Source organism: Linepithema humile, chromosome 2, assembly GCF_040581485.1.
Source record: "Linepithema humile isolate Giens D197 chromosome 2, Lhum_UNIL_v1.0, whole genome shotgun sequence".
NCBI classification, from domain to species: Eukaryota; Metazoa; Arthropoda; class Insecta; order Hymenoptera; family Formicidae; genus Linepithema; species Linepithema humile.
Genome location: NC_090129.1, coordinates 7,796,353 through 7,817,386, shown reverse-complemented (window position 1 = coordinate 7,817,386; position 21,034 = coordinate 7,796,353). Strand labels below are relative to the sequence as shown.

The following is a 21,034-nucleotide window of genomic DNA, read 5'->3' as shown; positions in this document are numbered from 1 at the left end:
CGTGCATTAATCAGACATATCATTTCTCGCATCAATCGATCTCAGTCAATCGGTCTCGCGATCAACAGATAATTAGCGATTTTTAATTTTATATTTAATGAACATTTAACAGAAATAATTATAATTTCAAATTCTTATAATTCTTGTAATTTCAAGATATTACTTTTTTATCAAAATTTAAAATATTATTTTACTTGTAAGAATTAATTATATATTTTCTGAAGAATTACGTGCGATAAAAATGATCAACCAACAAATAATATTCTTTCTGACATCTAAAAAAAGACAATCAAAACCGGTCCCTGATCGCAGATATGCAACTTTTTTCTATTATACAAAAAGTAGGATGAATGTCGCAATTAAGGAAACTTTAATCGAAATTCGAGATTTAAATTAAAAAGTTATCCCGCTCGGATTCCATTGTACCACCAGTCAATAAATGAAGTTCCGCAGAGAGATCTGCATCCTTTAATAATGCAAGCCGGCCATATGCATGAAATATTCATCGTTCACGTATTGACTATATATATTAACGTTTTCTGTTCTCACATCGGATCCTACTTTTAGTTTCGCTCGAAGTAGGAAAAATTGTAAAAGAACAAATCTCACGATTGCAATATCTGAAAAGCAAACGCGTTTCATACTCTTTGCAAACACGCAAATGACTGATTCGACTATGTAAAAAGTTTGATTTTCTTTGCGCTGACTCCACTCAAAAAGTAATATTCCACAGAAATCACGAACGTATTCATTTCTATATCTGAAAAACGTTGCACAACGTTTAAGGTTTATCGTATAAGTTTTTCAATCTTATGATCATCAAAATATCTTGATATTAAATTATAATTCTAAGATCGCAATTGAAATATTGTATGTAACGCACGATAAAAAAATATCATATATTGGAAATTCACATTTTTACATATGTAATGAAACAAAACGGAAATGTTACCGAAACAAAACTGCTACCATACCTCACTTTATACGAAAAAGAGCATAGAAGCACTTTATCCGATATATATATACTAGCCAGTTAATGGTGCATCGATCGAAAGTCATTATATTGCAAAGGAGGTCGTAACAATTCTCTTGATGCAACGAGTTTCCGTTTTGTGCCGGAATACCTTAATAACTCCTATATATTTGTAATCTCGCATTAAAAACGTAAAAAACATATTTTGTATCTTTAACAAGTGAAGTGTACGAACGCGTACGCATACAAATATTACGCAATCGTACTTTCACATTTTTCATATTCTTAGCGCTGTTAGATTGCAACGTCTTAACTACAATGAAACAAAATAACGTGCAATATATCTCATCGAAACAAACAATTTTATGCGAATCAATACGGATAATCCACAGTAACCGAGATTTTCAAAAGTTTTGTAAGCTCATAAACGCATCATACCGATCTTGGAGGAAAGTAGTTCAGATTTATTTTCGCGCCATGAGTTCTTCCGATTGCTATTCCGTGAATATCTATCCATCTATCTAGATTTTATCCACGTTCCACTTTGAAGATAAAATGTCCTATTTACGTGACTTTACCAGCTATTTGTACGGTTGAAAACTTAACTCCTACTCGAAGGTTATTTCAAGTCATTAAAGACGATTTTAAGTCGTGTTTTTCTCTTCCTATAAGACTGTCAAGAAACTGACATTCGTAAAAATTGTCCAGCAACTTAACGTCAGATAAATTTATAGATTTATCTCGACAGTTGCTTATAGCAAGGGAATAACACGATCAATGCCTTACGAAAAAATATCGAATATATCTTTTTGCAAAAAATTATTAAAGAAATTAAAAGTTTGTCAAAAAATATTAATCTAACGAGCTCTTAATTCAACAAGTGATGCTTGTAGCATATATCAACATTTTCTCACGGCAAGTATTCAACCGCTTTATAAATAAACAGTTCCGCACAGAATTCTACCGCACTGTTTTACAAAATATTTAAACGGTTCGTATTCTCTCTATCCAAGATCCAAGTTTCCCGAGAACCGTTTGTTCGGCTTACCAACACTATGCATCCTACTTGCATAGTGTGACGAGAAACCTGCGGTTTACGAAACGTTGCACCAACTGCAGCTTTCAAGCTGCAGCGAGGGCTTTCACAGGTCAACACAGTTGGGCACAAAGGTACTCTCTCGCTCACTCGCACTCACTCGCTATTTTACTCGCGAGCTGCTGACAAAATTCCCCAAGCCATTGTCGGAATGTGTGAGGGCTTCGGACAAGATTATTTCCACGGAAACCGGTACATGGAAAATTATCACGTTGCCGCCAGCGTCACTGCTGTATCACTTCTATAGTAATTGCACTCTCTGTCTTTCGCATAGAGTAACGAGATGTCCCGAGTACGTTTCCATTCGCTAGTTTCCAATTGCACGCGAATTGCGTTGAACCGCAAGAACAGCAAGTGACAATATATTCCTCAGTGAGATTGAGATTACAATTTCTGACGTAGATAGATTGTTTCAAATTTAATTGATATTAAATTGTGTCGCTGTAACCTAGACATAAAAGAGAAACAATGATACGACCTACGAAAAATTGAGCAATTAAAAATATTTTTCTGTTTCCCAACATTAAAAATATCTTGTTTCTTCTGTAAAATTCAATATTAATTTTTCCCATGGTGTATAATATATTTTTAATAATTTTCTTTTTCTGTGTGTTTCAGATTACACTCTCGAAGTCGACAGGCGGTTTAATAGAGCGTGGGAGAAAGAAGTTCGTCCTAAAAATTGGTATTCGCTCAAGTTACAACCCTTGGGTCGTGTGCGCGGCGAACGATTGGCAGAATGACATCAGTGTCACGTATGTTATCCTCGTCGACGAAACAAACTTTACGTCTACCTTATTTCCCGCGAGGATGCTGAGAGGATACTTGTAATCACGTATCGATAGAGAACACAATCCCGCTGTGATTAACTGGAGTTGTCTAAAGACCCGACGACAAGGAAAAGTTACTCGATATTATAGTATATACAGTCAAGGCTTTCGCCTTTCTTGAAACTTATTCCCGTAACATTTGTACACTCCGACCTTGGAATTCATGATGATATAATGGATGACAAAGATTACAACAGAACAATGGATATAATGATGGATTACATCCAGAATCTGACTTACGGCAATCAAACGCACAATATGACGGATGTGAACTGCGAGGCCGACTTGCCGATTATCGCTCTGGTTAATCAGATTCTCTACGCTATCGTCTGCATCGTTGGACTCCTCGGTAACAGCCTCGTCATTTACGTCGTCTTACGCTTCTCGAAGATGCAGACGGTGACGAATATGTACATCGTGAATCTGGCGATCGCGGACGAGTGCTTCCTAATCGGTATACCGTTTCTAGTAACGACGATCAGCCTGCGCAGCTGGATTTTCGGCAAGGTCATGTGCAAGGCATACATGACGACAACGAGCATTAATCAGTTCACCAGCAGCATTTTTCTGTTCATCATGAGCGCGGATCGTTACATCGCCGTGTGTCATCCGATTTCGTCGCCGAAGATGCGCACGCCGTTCATCTCGAAAGTGGTCTCGCTCACCGCCTGGACGACCAGCGCACTCTTCATGGTCCCCGTGTTTCTCTATGCCAACGCCATGGAATCTCCGGAGGGTATTGTCAGCTGTAACATTTACTGGCCTAACGATCGCGGCGGCCAGACCACCTTCACTCTTTACACCCTCATTCTGGGCTTTGCCGTTCCGCTGGCTCTCATACTCATCTTCTATTTCTTGGTGATTAAGAAGCTGCGAACAGTAGGTCCGAAGAATAAATCGAAGGAGAAGAAGCGATCGCACCGGAAGGTAACCAAGCTGGTTCTAACGGTGATTACAGTGTACGTTTTTTGCTGGTTACCCTACTGGGTTATGCAAGTGGCGCTGATATACACCCCGCCGAAGCAGTGTCAGACCAACATCAGCATCACCAGCTTCCTTCTGGCCGGTTTTCTCAGTTACAGCAACAGCGCGATGAATCCGATCCTGTACGCTTTCCTGAGCGACAACTTCAAGAAGAGCTTCCTGAAGGCGTGCACTTGCGCTGCCGGCAAGGACGTAAACGCAGCGCTGCATATTGAGAACAGCGTGTTTCCGCGAAGGAACAAGGGAAGCAACGCCGACAGACTTCAATCTAACCGGATGATAACGTCCGGACAGTCCAGGTTGGAGCTCGAGGACGAGGAGGCGGAGAGGGGGCTGCTAATCAGCAAGACCTCCACCACCACAGTGACCATGACGTCACGATCAAACATCACGGTTAACAGCGATCCCAAGGACTCGGCGCAGAAGGATAAGGATCTAATTAAAAACGGTGCGCAGTTAACGCGATTGACACAGGTTTAAAGACCCTCCGTCGGAAGCGTCACGAAATACTGAAATACGAGCGCTTTCAACTAAAACGATAGGCCGGGGCTGGCCTCTGCCTGGATCATGTGATACAGCAACGATATCCGAGTGAGCTGTACCTATTGCGCTGTCATAGTGACCGATAAAACCGAAAATCCGGATTAAACGCGACGGTAGGAAGTTATTCACTAAGGACGCACTGGACTGTCGATAATCTGTAATCGACGAGTGATTTCACGATGCAATCACGGTGATCGGAGATTTTTCGCCGGATCGCACAACGATGGAACGCATCGTGTCAAATGTCAACGCGGTTGATAGATGCGCGAACGGAAATAGCTGCGCTTCGCATCAAAATTCTTGGTGCTATCTGTTTTGACGCGAACTTGACAATTCAAACAAATAATTCGAAAGACATCGATGTTAGCATACGGAAATTTTTACGAGTCGGTGCGATGTATTTTAGAATCTGCGCTACGAAGAAAATGATAAGGAACTGAATCTTAAATATTTTCATGTAATAATAATTTCTTTTAATGCAACAATAGTTGCATTTGGCTGTTTTCGTCACAATGTGCGTTTATGATATTGTTCGAACTTTAATATCAATATGATGAGGAAGAGTTCTTAAAATCCAAAGACGCGCTCAATTTTAAATGCGACAGTCGTCTAGCCAAGATGTTTTTTTCTCCATGGAGGAGACGGACTCTTTGTGTAATAAACAATATATCACTGGATAGAGCTTGAAAGCTCACGATCAATGACTTTCTTACTTCAATCCGTAAACACCGAAAGTCGAGGCTGCGAAAAAAGAGTCGAGATCAACATCCGCGTCGCTATTGATCTATGAATACTTCTCTGAAGAAAGTTTCGTGATTCGTATTTCGAAGCGACATAGAAAGACATGCGCGCGCGCGCGCGCGCGCGTGTGTGTGTGTGTGTGTGTGTGTGCATGTGTGTGTGTTAAATGGCGATGAGATTTTAATTGTAAGGCAAGATATTTACTAGAAATTTATTAGAGAGATTTAGCGTATAAACTATTACGATTTATTAACACAGAATGCAAATTACTAGAAAATCTTAGCCAGATTGCAGAATAGAGCGTTATATTAAGGCGCTGTGCCAAAGATAAATGTCAGTTCTTACACCTAAAGCAGTATGCGAAGAAAGGAACCTTCTCGAACAATTACAGAACCGCAAGTAGGTCTTCAACACGGCTTCTCGATTCAGTGCTTTTCATGGCCTAACCATATTCCTGAAAGGTTCCTCTCACCGCAGGAAAAATGACTCTGCTCTTTCGGGACTTACATTTCATCTAACTCCCTCTTCCTGTTGTTCTGTTTAATATACTATTCCATTCTTTTATTTTTATCTTTTCTTGTCTAACAAAAAAAGTACCCAGGACAGTAGAATACCACAAGAGAAATCGCTAGAATTACGAATGATATATTCCATAAGTCGTATTTCTTTGAATAAGATTACTCTTGAGACTTATGTTAATATTGCCTACAAAATGGAAAATCGAATAGAAATGAAGAATCTTAATATCAAAATGACATTCTTACATTATTTAGTTTCTTACATTATTTATTATTTAGCATTTACAATAAAAAATTGCAACGTATTTTATTTATTATTTGTTTTGAAATATAACATTTATCATATTTTTTGTCGCATACACGCATATTCGTAGAATACTCGGAATATAAATTTAAATAAAAATTGTCAATAATATTTTAAATCAACAATAGAACGTTAAACAAATTGCAGAGTTATCGAAATTAACGATTGAACGATTTGAATGCTTTAAAAAGTAATTGCATTAACGAATTATACTATACATTGTCGATAATCTCAGTTAAATATTTTTCGTAATTCTTTGTTTAGTGGTAAAATACAATTTTCTTTTTCGAAAAACCTGATTAAAGAAATATAATTGTATTGATTTTATACTGATATTATCATCACCACTGTTGCTAAAGAAATTTTTATTGTTTAACAATTTTCTCATTCATGTTTTCAAATTTCCGAATCTTTCCATATAAAACTTGTCAATTTTCAATTAAAATATTTGTTATCTGAACATCAATCTTTAATTAATAATAAAAGTTAAATAAAAATACACAGTACGAAGAAATGTTTGCACAATGTAAAATATAGATTGCAATAAAAAATAAGGTTGCGTTCACACGTGACAGTAGGTCTGTTCCTCTCATATAGGTATATATAATATAAATTAAAATGTATGAAAAAATGGCTGCTTGAAAATACTTTTACAATGAATTATTATTTTAAATCATATGGTTTTCATTAGAGACTACAGAACTCGTAAATTACAAGAGAAATGTACTGATTGCTGTACGTCTTTGTGTTACTCTTCAATTATCGTATCCTTTGATCAGTTCTTCTCGTATTTCGGTTCTCTATGCGTTAAGATTTTACCCCAATCAGGATTGCAACAATTCCATAGACGTGGCAAAAAAATTTTCAAAATAATATACTCTTATTACGTACAAAGAAAATCGTATTCTATATTTTTTTATTTCAATTATGTTGCAATAAAAAACTGAGTAGCATTAGTAGCATTCAAATTCCTGTAAGATCTTTAATCAATTTTAGAAATACATTGCAAATAATTAATTTATTCTCGTTTAAGCAAATAAAAACTAACCAGTTTTAACCAGTTAAAAACTTCACAAAGATACAAATACATAGATAGTAAAACTTTCTTTATTAGTCAACTTATTGTTAGTTAAAATGGAATCGATTTAAAGAAATTTAATTTGCGAAGTTATATATCAAAGTAATTAATCTCAAATGTTACAAGCTTGAAAAAGATGTTAAATCAAATTTTTGTTAAAAAAACAATTATTCCCAGAGAATCAATACTTAAGAACATATAAGCAATTATTGATGCATTAAATAATTTATAACTTAAATTTAAACCAGATCAGCCACGATTTGGAATATAATGAATGAATACGAGATTTGTTTAGGAAACGCGAATCATGGGACGTATCGACGTCACGTATGCACGCGGACTTTAAACAGTAATCAGATTAGTCGCCCAGCTTTACTATACGTGTACATGAATTACATGCGCGTAAGACCAGTGTAAAGCGTGTATTAAGTTACCGTGTAATTATGTGTATATGTATGTATATGTGTGTATATTCATCTATCTTTCCAAGAATAGACATCGTTGGGAAATAAGCGCGTATAGTTAATTAATGGGACACCGTAATCACCGGAATCACCGGATCATTTGATAAAACCTAATGCCTTGTATCTCAGAATTGCTTAACGCTTTGAATATTGTACGAATGTGAATTTCATTTGAAATCGCACAAACATCTTCTGTATAATAAAATAAATTTTGTATAAAACATTATCGGATGGATAATTAAAGTTTAAGTATGCTATATAACGGGGAAAGATGGGAGTCACCGACTTGCTGGATATTTTATAGAATTTTTATTCTTTTCTCGAAAGATATAATCTTCGCGATTTTTTACAATTGTATACTTAAAAACTGTATGAACTATATATACATTGGGAAATGAAAAAAGAAAAGTATAGACAAACTGAAATTAAATTGAGATTTAATTGGAAAAATTATATGATTGAGTTAAAAACACAACTTTATGCTGATTAAGCTCTAACATTTTTCTTTTATCTTCTGACATTTTTTTCACTTTCCAGTGTATATTCAATTTTCGTCTTTTTTCTAAATATTGAAAGGATATTGCGCACCGTTATTTTTGCACTTTATTTTCACGCTATGTATAGGTATGCTACGTTAATTAACTTTACTCTACAAATACGGACGATTGAATCTAAACAAAGTACATAACGGAAATCAGGCCACGGTATTAGTCTTCGTCACGGTCTTGTCACACCTGGACTTCCCAGAGAAGTTCATAATCCGACGCTTTGGCCGACATGTTTGCCAGCGAGATCTCTCGCAAAGAGCGGAACACTACGTTAACTTTCTTAAACTTGTCGGCAGCGAGCCATAAACTCCGACTCGCCTGAAGGGATTCCCCCTTAGCTCGTTTAACAACGCGATGAAATGTCTTCGCGCCAAAGTCACGACGCAAAAACTAATGAAGAGAATAAAAGGGGAGAAAATGAGAAAGCGAGAACGAATGGCTATAAGGATGGCGAATGTTTATTGCCTACAAAAACTATTTTTCCTAAGAGCAACAATAAAAATTAACGTACTGTAAAGCCATACAATGCGTATCGCTGTTGCGGCAATAGATGTGTTTCTGAACTATCGTTGACACGACGGAGTGACAAATTGGCTAATTCCGGATACAGTATACACGCGATTGCACGTCGTGTAAGTGATGGAGGTTGACGGATGAACGCAGTCGACGATTTCCGCGTCCTGTGATTCGTTTTCTACGACGACAACCACCTTTCCTTTTTCATCACGCTCTTCCTACGTTCTTAACAATCGTCTCTTTCATATCTTTTTTAAAAGCTCTGTAATAATTTAAAAATAGAACACGTTTGTTTGCATACCGTAATGCGCACCTTTACATAACAGATTTTTTCCTCGGAACTTAGTGTTTGTAAAAATAACTGCTTATATAAGAAATGTTATAAGTATAATTAAAAAAAAATTATTTATATATTATATTTTAATAATTTTATACTTTTGATATTAATAATAATTTGATACTTTACTGTTTTATATATTCTCTTTCATATTTTTGCGATAATATTATTTCAAAAGATATAAATGTACAAAATTTATTTAGAATACCAACATCACGATTCAGTTATGTTCACGATGTGACGATTTAACGATCCGATCATAAAATTGGAACGTAATATTCTTCAAACGACATTTTAATCGCTTTTAATGCGTCAGGCAACCAGATTCGGATTATCGGGAACGACTGCTACTAGTGTGAAATCTAAATTTCATCGTGATTTCGTACATGATTTATAATCTTTCCGGAGTAAGCGCCGAAGGTATTGGGGAAGTATTCCCGAAATAACCAAAGTGAAGGAACTAATAATAATTGTTATGACTGCCGCCTTCTACGCAGTATTTTCGTTTTATAATAACGAAGCAAACATCGTGAAATGAGGGCAAAGTATAATAAATTTATTAGCCCTTTTCGAGGAAGAAATAAGTAGAATAATAATAATAAAAGATAAAGATTTATAGACATCAAATTTCAGGATATTAAACGCATAATAGGGTTCTGTGATACTCTCTCCCCTATACAACATATATTAAACTCCGTTTATATCAGTTACATCATACTTTTATCTGATTCTTATCTGATTTAATCGATTCAATTTATTACCTACATAATGCGACACAAGAGAGAGCCCCATCTTCAAATTTTCAAATTATATCAACTATTTGTTTTTATCGATTTCGTCCGATACTCTTTCGCAATGTGTTCTTCCCCGGATTCTCGAGATTTCTCGTTTAAATTCGCAGTGTAATATCATAGGATACGCGTGCGATAATAATCGTGGCGACAACAATGACGTTAGTAGGTCGTCCTTTGTGCTGATTCCCTTTAGCCTTCCTTGTCGGTACAGAATGGCACTCCCGTTACGTACGATCGAGTCGGGAAATAATCATGAGCGTGCGTCGCATTGTAACGCACGATGAATGGAATAAAATAAAGCGCGCAGGAGCGCAATCCACTTTGAAAATATTAATTATCGTGACGGCGAGACCGAAACCGACGAAATCACGGTGTGCTGAGCCGTTTCGATATTTGCCGATCGATTATTGATGTCCTTTAAGGCAACGCAAAGAGTATTGCATATTGTACGAAATATCGATCGATATGTCGCGTATGCCTTCAACACCAGACACTATGCAAATTGATATCCACTCCGCGGCTCTTAGGTAGAGTATGCACATCACACGCGTATCCTGAAAGCGGTGACAGGTCAAGGGTCTCGTTTTACGATAGCCACGAGAATAAACCTGTGCTACAAAAGTGCAATGTCATGAGCGCACTGAGCGTTAAGGACTGAGCAAATTTATCGCACGCCAAGGATTTTCTCTGGCAGAACGCCATAATCGCTGTTCGAGTTTCCAATTCACATATGTTGGTATGTTTTTACAGCGCGGCTTATACGTTTTATTTGAATGTGGAATTATAAATCTACTATTTTTAAAAAGTGGATATTTATTACCTTTATTTCTAGTACGTGTTACGATTGTAAAATTCAAATACAAAGAGGGAAAAATCCATTATGTGCCGAGTAAAGCTTTAACAAATCAGTGGACAAATAAATTTGCCAGAGACGCGCTCATTTGTCATAAATAAAATTAATAGTTACCGTCACGTGCAGCGTCGGTTTTAATTACTCAACGCGACGCACGGGGTATTAGCGCGATTATTAAACACGTTAATACCACATAATACGCACGCTAATTATGAGCCAACGCTTGCTACCAGCAACTCGCCTGCTTAAGACTTTACTTATGTGCCGACAGTTGTAAAATTATCACATATGTAAGTTACGGCTCTACATTCACTCATGGCAAAAATATGATTTTTCCGTGACAATAAAATTTTACTGTTAATTGCATAAAACGGAAAATTGTGTTTAACGAGTAGATATTAGATAATGGAAAAGCGCTGATTATATGCTTAAGAAATTCAATCCGCGTTGAGTTGCGAAAGATTAAGGAGCGCATCGACCGCCGTAACTCGTATCATAAGAACGACCTGTTGCGGTAACATAAACAATTTCCACTGAACTTCAAAAATTTATTCCAGTATCCTGAGCATTCGCTCCTTCTTTTGAAAGAAAGATAAAAAGCTATAAGAGTGATGCATATCATAAATAATTTTCATGATACATGCGCCATATCATTTGTGATAGTTTCCTCATGCAGTAAAATACATAAAATTTCAGATCGCCTAAACCAATTCCAGTTTACATAAACGAGTCACTTTGTATAAGAAAAAGTCGAAGAGTAAAAACGACATTTTCAGTTGATTTGGGAATCAAAAAAGTGCCTTTACTTTCTGACTTCCCTTAGTATTCCCTACGTATATTCTCGTCGATAAATTGGACATTGGGTAACTTTAATATTCTATGATACAGCCGAACATTTTAATTAATCGAACGAAAGCCCAAATTGGACCAATTGAAGCCTATAGCAATCTATATTGCGAACGTAACCTTCGTAATAAAATGAACCGACCCCCTTTCCTCTCTGGACCGCGATTCATGTCAAAGATTTATATAATTTCCTATCGCTATCGGATACAGCTGGCGATTGAACGGGTAATTTATTAATTTCGTTAATTCATCAAGCCCACTCGCCCAAAGGCGATTAAATTCGCAACGGTCATTGCGCACAGTTTGCGCGGTTTGAGGATATTTAGAGACGTATATGACCAGCCGTTCGATTATTAAACGCGCTAATATCGGAGAATATGTGCTGATTGCCGGACGGCACATTTATGCCTCGATTGCCCTATCGCTTTGCTCATAGTTGGTGAGTTCATTCTACACGACCGCCGTTCGTTTGATCTGTCGATAATCGCGGCCACCCTCGAGAGAGAGAATATCGCCGGCGTATAGAACTACGGTAATAGAACTATCATAATTGCAGGTTGCGCCTTTATTGCTCCGTATACTATTTCACATAAATCATTCGCGGGACCAATATCGATCCGAATCTTTGACAAGTAGAAGCCTTGGGCATGAGAAAATTTCAGAATATTCGAGAGAAGAACGTGCATTCTACATCGATGGATGTATTCTACCAGCTTTTTTAAATATGCAAATACATGCATAAATTTAAGTGCATTGATTTTAAAGAGAATTTAAATATAAGCTGTTTGGCGCATATTTTAAAGTCCAAAATAATATATGCGACAGCTATTAAATTATGCACGTCAATATTTTTATTCATAATTTTTATTTATTTATTTACGACCAACCTTTCGCATTTATAATTTTTACTCGGTAAACTGCACGCGTCACTTTAATCAATTCAAACTACAATATACAGTTTAATTACAGACTAGTTGGATATAATAGCGGAGAACGTAGGCGTAATATATACTACAGTTTCTGGAGGGCGTTGTTTAGTATTCAGATTGTGTGGTCTGTTAATCTCTTAATTGATTGAACACCACATTTGCCGAGTCCCAAAGTTATGTATTTGTATCAAAATCAATATTAAATGCAATATCATTATTATTATTGATTGTTGTGATATCAATTGATTTAAAAAAAATATGTTTCCAGTAACTTTAACAAAACTTAAAAAATATAATATAAATATTATTGTCTCTAAAATCGACCAAATATCGAGTGTATAAGTTGATATAATTTTTTAATTATTTCGGAATTAACACTGACTGACTATACGTTATCGTGTAATATAAGGTATGCTAAATAAAAATAGAATAACATAATAATATAAAAAAAGATTAAAAATTATTCATTTTTTTACGTGTTAAAAAATAATTAAAGAACGTAGTTTAATTGTTGTAACGTCATTAAACATTTCCTATTGACATTTGGTAATAAACGCCAACAGGAAATTGTTTGTTAAAACATGCTGTGACTATTCGCTTCACATGTGAAAAAGCAATTGCTTTCCAGTGGACATTTGTCACTGAGCGATCCTAATAAAATCCCACCAGTCACCCGAAAAGTTAAAGAGAACGATAGAAAAGAGAAAAATCTGGGGCAATAAAAAAATGTGTGTATATAAAAAAAAGGTATAATAGAAGTATTTCGAAACAAAGTGTAAATTATAGTAAATTATAAGAATTCCTCAAGTATAATGATAGAAATTATAGTAAATTATGATTACATATACAACGGTCTGTAATTGTGAAATTATGAGATGGTTTCGGTTTATTCATCACGTTTAATCCAAATTCGCTAAAAATTAACGCCCTTGAAAGATTTTAATTAAAAACCAATTTCAATTAAATGATATAGGCACTGCTCGAATCTCATTAACATTGTGCTAGTTACAAAGGGATTATACACATGTAGCCCATTAGCATAATTACACTGCACCGAATTTACATTTACACATTTGTAGGAAAATTGGGCTATGCACAGATTATTAAAGAGAAAGAGAGAAAGTGAGAAAAGAAATTAATTAAAATTATAATTATATCCAATATATTGTACATAAATACATATGTATGTAGTATATGAAATCACATCATAAACACTATTAAATTACAAAACTTTATATTGCACCTCCATCTATATTTCAGTCCTTTATGTCCATACATTAGCGCTTGATGCATTTGACATTATTATCTCATTACAACTTTAAAAAACAACATATGGCCATCAAGTAGATTAAATTGCGCATCAACGTCTAATCATCTGTGTAAATTTCTGCGACATTCTAATCAGTTAATGTCGCATCGTCACACCCGAGTTAGTATTGCGCCATGCTGATGGGAATAACTTTACTTTCTCAGAAAATCAGATGAAATCGTTGAAGAGTAATGTACCTATCTTTGTCGGTACATCCGAAGCAACACAACAGACATTATTCACTTTGCTCGCGCGTGTGCGCGCATATCGTTGAGTCTCCAGATACGCGCTAGTTTCCGCGGATTTCATAATGCGAATGAGAATTTGCGGCATGATGCCAAGATAAACGCAAGTTTACTTTGTAAGTTCCGAATGAGACGCGCGCCGCCGTCGTCGTGTTGAGAAATTTTACGGGAACGGTAACTAGATTTATGCGTACAAACGCGTCACCCTTCTGCTTTCTTCGCGTGATTCTATGTTTTCGATCTACAAACAATATCTGACTCTCGTGTGACAAAGTGCTTTTGTCGAATTCAAACGACGTTTCGTTCAATAACTGCGAAATCGCGTTCCGCATACAAAGAACTTGATAAATTCCTTCGCAGGCAGTTTCATAAACACTATACGATTCGTCAAAACGCGCAAAATTGAATATATGTGATACAAGATATATGTGCAAGTAATCGAATAATTTTAAAAAATCTAAAAATACCAATGTTGGATTATACTGACCATCAAATATATAAGAGAATTTTATTTTCTAAACAAACTATAAATATTATGGGTATAAATTTATGACAATCTTTGTCGTTTCAGAATTTATAATGTTTAGTATACTTTTACTGATGATTCAACAAGAAAATTATTTCTAACGTTCACAAGGATGCTATTTATACGGAGAGATGTTCATTTTAATGTCGGCATTCTCCGATTTGCATGCCGGCTTTGGTCAGCATCCTTTTGCCTTAAGGAATGATATCGCCCTTGTCATGATAGCACTAGAGATTCTCGAAATTCCTTGAAATTTGCTCACCTTTGCAGGAGATCACACTCGTAAGCGTCATGGCTCGCCAGAAATGCACTTGTTAAATGATACGATCGCTGAACCCGATGTACGCTATGTTCAATCGTCCGCGATCTCGACCGATTAAACACATAGGTAGTGCATAGTCTAATTGAAACGGAATGCATTGTATAATCAAGCGTGAAAATATATCTAATTATTAAAACGTAAATTTTGATGGTGGCTCTCATACTTTCCACAAATATGAATCCTTTCAAGTGCGTAAAATTGTTCAGATCTTTACAATCGAGAATGGAACTTGTATTAATTCGTTGCTACATTGCGTATGCGGCATTGACCTTTTATATATAATTTGTAACTTGTTATACTTTTAATAATTATAGAAATAATTTCCAGCACTTCGTTGTCTAAAGATAATAAATTTAAATAATTTAGCGACTTTATCACGTAAAAAAAATGAATGTGTGTGAGCGTCAAAAACGTATAAATACTATGTATAAATATAAATACATATTGCGTTTAATTGTATATGTATATAAGTATGTATCTATATCGATATATACATATACTTTAAACGTATATATCGAAAGTCTTTATTGCGATTTATGGTGTATTCATCGTCTCACTTTACTGTCCATGAATACTATCATTTTGTCAACTAATCGCACTAACGTATCAATGTACCTATAAAATTTATATGTATTATTCTAAGAGAAATGTATCATATGTTTTACTTAACAAAAAAAAAAAAAAAAAACTATATTTAATGTAAGTAGATATGTACGTACGGCGTGTTCGAATGTTTAAATATTTTCTTGTACAGAGTATTAGTGGTAAGTCAGTGTTTATGGAAACATCGATTTTTTTTAAGATTATCGTAAGAAAAATTTAAACCACGAAACTGGAAGTCTATTAAAGAATATCCCTAGTTAAGATACTTAATCGCGACTAAGTATAAACGATTTTCCTGTGAAATATGTTATATTCATTGTATCATGAATTCGATTTAGATCTTCACTCATCTCCGGATCGGTTTTTCAAAATATGTCTATTACCTCATTGCATGATGTTATGTAAATGTATCAAATAACTTGCTGTGCGTTTCAACTAAATAATAATTGGAATCTCAAGAAAATATTCAGGTCAATTTTTTGTTGTTATTCACTGATGTAATAATTACTACCACCTAATAAATATTTCTCATTCTGAAAGATGCAAAAAAATATTTCTCATAAAATTTTTATTGCATCGAAAGATGTGCAAGATGAGACAACATTTTTTTACGAAGTACATTTTTCAGAATATGAAATTTTCTTCAACATAACACCTTATATTTTTTAGTTTTCGCTGTCCATATTGCGTATAAGCAGATATGAAAAATGTATAAAAATATATGTAAAAGTATTTTCGTTTTTTAAAAAAATTTTTTCTTGAATTCTGTCAAACAAACTAAATCAATTGTTCGTATTTCAAACTGCAACAATTCAACAAGGAAACAATTATTTTAATTATCTATATTTATCTAACATTATAATTTGACGAAATCTAACTTCTCATCTTATTAGCATAACTTGAAGCGAAATATGTAATTAATACTTGTTTCAATTTTAAACCTCTTCTGTCAAGCTGATTGAAAAGTGTTGTATTTCAAGTCTACGAAATTAACAAGAAGTATTAAATACAAATTTTATGTAACATTAGCCTCAATAACTGACAAAAACTGACTACTTATAATATAGCATACAAGTTTGAGTTAATTTAATACTAATTAGTTGAATAATTAGTTCAAACTTTTGCTAAAAAGGTTTTTAGTTTCATATTCGTCAAAAAAATCTACTGGCAAAATTCCGTGCATGTATATTTGCTAAAAAAAAACAAACTAAAATCTAATGCAACTATAAGTCTACAAGTGTCTCCAAGGGAAGTTTCGAAGCCTCAAAACTGATATCTGATCATCACAAGTATGAGTTCAATGCGGATCTGGCTGATTAGAATTGAGTGCGTGTCTCCGCGAAATTAGATGCCACCGAATAGAATTCTTGCAATTCAAGTGTGATGAGATCTTCGTCACTTGAATCCACAAGCGATATGCGATAAATATAAAATCTGCATTAAAAATTCGTCCATTACAAATTTATATTGTTATTTATTTATTACACTTTCATTCACATTATTATTCGAGAAAATATTATTTTCGCTTCAAGTTATTAAGATAAGCAGTTAGATTTCGTCGAACTATAATGTTATATAAATAATTAAAATAACTATTTCCTTGATGAACTATTGCAGTTTGAAATGCGAACAATTGATTGGGTTTGTTTGACGAAATTTAAGAAAACTTTTACTAACTAAAAAAACAAAAATCCGAAATGATATATAGCTTGCAGCCGGCAGTTTGTTTTGCGATTTCCTTCGGAAATAAAATTTCGAAAGTATGCTTCTTACAAAGTAAACTTTACTTATTTACTTCGTTGTTTTACTTTACTTTGTTACTTCATAGATCATACTCTACGAAAACGCTACATGCGCTCCTGCTTGATGGTACAAAAATACGTGCGTTTATTCATCAGGACTTATAAACATTAAATCTAAATAAAAAGTATGCAAGCGAGATAAGAAGGTAAATGTAACGAATAAAAATCGCTGTTGTAATACAGCCTCCGGCTATTCAAGCAATTTCGAGCAAGTTGCGCTTACGAAAATTACATAAAGATAAGATCATGCACGATATGAATATTTTTATTTCTTGTAGAAATATTTTCGTATTTATAACTTTAAACCAACATTAAGTCAACTGCAATTATTGATAATTTAGCATATATGAAAGTTAAACAGTTTCAAAAATTGTGAGGAAATTTCAAAAGAATTTTATCATCTTTTACTATTTGTTATAATTATTAAAAAGTACAAATCCTTTAGATAAATTCAAAGCATTTAATTTTAAACATTATTCTTTGAACAATGTTTCTTCGTGCTATTCACAATAAAATGCAATTACATCCATACACTGTTAAAAAAACGAGAAAATCTAAAAAATTTCTATCTATTTCATACAAAAAAAAGCGAATCGTCAATCAAATTTCAAACTTTATTTGCCCAGAGCTATCCGCTTTATTCTGCGCTCGTGTCTTTGCATTCGTCGAAAATACGACTACCCTGAAGACATTTTTACAGCCGATTTATGAAATAGTCGAGTGCACGAGAAATCTTGTCGAGACCGAGAAAAAAGAGACGATATTTCGAAAGGGCAGCGATTACGTACGTGAACAGCTTACCTCGAAGGTACGCTCCGGAAGTCTTCGGCAAGATTTCCCGAAGACTGTCCATCAAAGTTTTCAGATTACAGAACTTCAATATATCACATCAAAAAGAAAATCCGTTTACTTCAAACAATCTATTTCTTTTCAATTTTTAGATTACATGATATATTTGAAACGCACGCGCACACACACACACACACACACACACACACACACACACACACACACACACACACACACACAAATAGAAAGCGTGAAAATAGAAAGAAAATATGAGTTATGAATATAAATTCGTAAAATTGCGATAAGCGACTCAAGAAATACTTTTTGTTAAATTTTTTTCATTCGTTAGAAATAAGAAAATAAAAAACTTTAAATAAAAATGTTTTAAATATTCTTATCTAACGTACATCTAAGCACAAAAAAATCTCGACATGCTTTCCATGTGGCATATATGTAAGTGACATGTTATTTCAAAGGAAAAAATCAAGATTTACATACATTTGCATATTTATTTCAAAGGAATCGTGTCAGCAGTAATATGTCAGCTCTTTTTCTCTAACAACGGGAACAGAATTCCCAGTGATAATTTTCTTCGGGTTACGCTTTCCGACCTATTACCTCACAAAGAAGAAGTGTAACTGTCAGCAGTCGATAGAATAATGATTGTCGACGCCGCATTTCGTATCGGAAAATAGATATTCCTGAGGTTTTCTTCAATTGTCTACTTCGAGAGGAATTTTTTTAAAGCAAATGGTCCATAAGAGCTCGGTTTTTTAGAAATAGCAATATATAACGCAATATGTAACGCAAAAATATATCCTAATTGTCGTCAATCCAAGCAACATTTCTATTTTAGGAAAAAGCATCTTAATAAATTTTAATTATCCACAACTATTAGTAAATGCACTGCGACAAGTATACACAAGCTAAAAATTAATTAAGCCCGTTTGTTCGAATAAGTTTTAAAAAACTTATTTTATCAGAAAAACTTTAGAAATGTCAGCCAGTCAGTTAAGCACCGATTTCCTGAAAACAATTTCCTGGGTACCACCCACGCACCATTCCTCAATCATCATTTATCACGCCCCGCTTACACGCCCAGTTGACTCAGGCACTTTTTTTTCTCCCTTCCTGTTTTCATAAAATCGTCCTGATAAATTGATAAAATATTTTCATTCATAAAAAACAATTTTTTTTCGTCGCAAACAATCGCGAGCGATAAATGAAACGTGTGGCAAGAAAAGTTAGATATCGTCGACAAGAAGAGATAACGAGCACTCAGTACGAAATGGTCGAATATCTTCAAAAACGGTTGAAACGAATCTCTACGAGGTCGAGGAGACCCGAGACCATTTTTTCGGTCATTCCGATAGCTCGATGTGAGTATTGATTTCCATTTATCTGCAGACCGTCGAATTTCTTTCCAGAGAGAGAGGAAGGGAGAGAGAGAAAGAGAGAGAGAGAGAGAGAGAGAGAGAAAGAGAGAGTATGCCAAGGGAAGGCAAAATTAGGGGTGGCAAAATTGAAATGCCTTGCGAATCGAAAAGGGCAAGAAGGTATGCATAATTAATTAACGATCACCGCTCAGCGATGCTAATTCTCGGTCGCGATCTCACTCCATCGAGCATTTAATTAGACTTACAAACGGCCGCGTATATATCTGTGTGGAGCTAATGCTGTGCAACGGTCATCGATTTTTTCGCGACATCTTGTCGCCGTTTGTAAGTCGCTTCGTTGTCCTATGAAATTGGTTGCGTAATTAAAAAGAATTTTATTGTATTATAGACGTCAGCCACAGCAAAAAAAAACATGCAAATCTGCTTCTTTATGAGTAATATGATTCGCTTGTTTATTTCGTTTTATGTATAATTTTTTAAAACGTGTCGAAAATATCTTACGTGTCAAATTTTTGCATTGTAATTGAGAGGCATTGAATACTTCGAATCATATTAATAACAAAGATAAACCGAGTAGACGATAGAAAAGTGATTTAATGTCGACGCTAATTAATAAATCGATTAATGAATGTTACATTTTAATGCAATTTCTTCGCAATTTAATTAATATCTCGTCACACGTTTCTATAGCAACAAACTGTAATTATAAATTATAATAAAGGCTCGTTGAAAAAGATCAAAGTTTTAAGAATAAAACACAATTGTGTAATTCATTGTGTGTTAAAAACTTTTTTTCCGTTCAAAAAAGAAACATTTGTTCATTGTTTGCTACAACTTTTTGTTGAACTTACATCTTTTGCTTAATTCCCTTGCATTATGATATAAGCGGAAATTATATATATATATATATATATATATTCATCCATTACTCACATAAAAAATCCAATAAAAATAAAAAACATGTGAGATAAGAGATAAGAGTGCTTAATATAGTATTAATTTCTATCAAAACGCAGCAATATCCTGTCATAAAATATAACTTTCGTTTTTTTTTTAATTTCTATGCTTAAGGAGACGCAGTGTGAACAGTTTTACAGTGGAGTCATTATCCGCTGACAGCATAATGTAAATTGGCGATCTTCAACTGTGTAAGCGTGAGTGGTTTTATCTATCCCGATGATATAGCTGTCGCTCAAAAAATTCATTACGCAATTCAAACGGAACGATCAGATACAGAATCATTTCAACTTTGCAGCAACTCGTTATCAGCAGCGAATCGATTCACACCAATCATATCCATCGCGATTTATTGTGTTCTCTTCGTTTCAACCCTAATTCCCTCGCGTGCATTAAGTGATAAACAAAATTACGCACGGACCAGATTAAGGGGTGACGGTTTGTCATTATTGCCGAACCTTCGCGCACTACGATCAATAATTACGTATAGATAAGATCATAGATAGATCATAGATAGCCAGAAATTTGCACGCAATCTAATAATGTTGCAAAATTATATTACATGACGCCTTTTTTATCGTCATCCATTAATCAACTAGAAACTTTTCTGCGATTAGCCGTAAACAATACAATTTTCCATCTGTATGTTAAACTATTTCTTTTTTATATTTTTACTAATTTTTTAATAATATGATTGCTATATACAATGATTCTTTTATATTAAAATTTT

General features: G+C 34.5%; 1 protein-coding gene across 1 annotated transcript in view; it reads left to right on the top strand.

The window, feature by feature from the left end:
- The window catches only part of LOC136996865 (somatostatin receptor type 2-like), a 62,881-nt gene extending 47,047 nt beyond the window's left edge, over positions 1 to 15,834 (top strand). The window contains exon 2 of the mRNA XM_012378442.2: positions 2,688 to 15,834. Within this exon, the coding sequence (XP_012233865.1) occupies positions 3,074 to 4,363 (1,290 nt within the window). The 5' untranslated portion in view covers positions 2,688 to 3,073 and the 3' untranslated portion in view covers positions 4,364 to 15,834. The remainder of the gene's footprint in view (positions 1 to 2,687) is intronic.
- Positions 15,835 to 21,034: the final 5,200 nt, after the last annotated feature.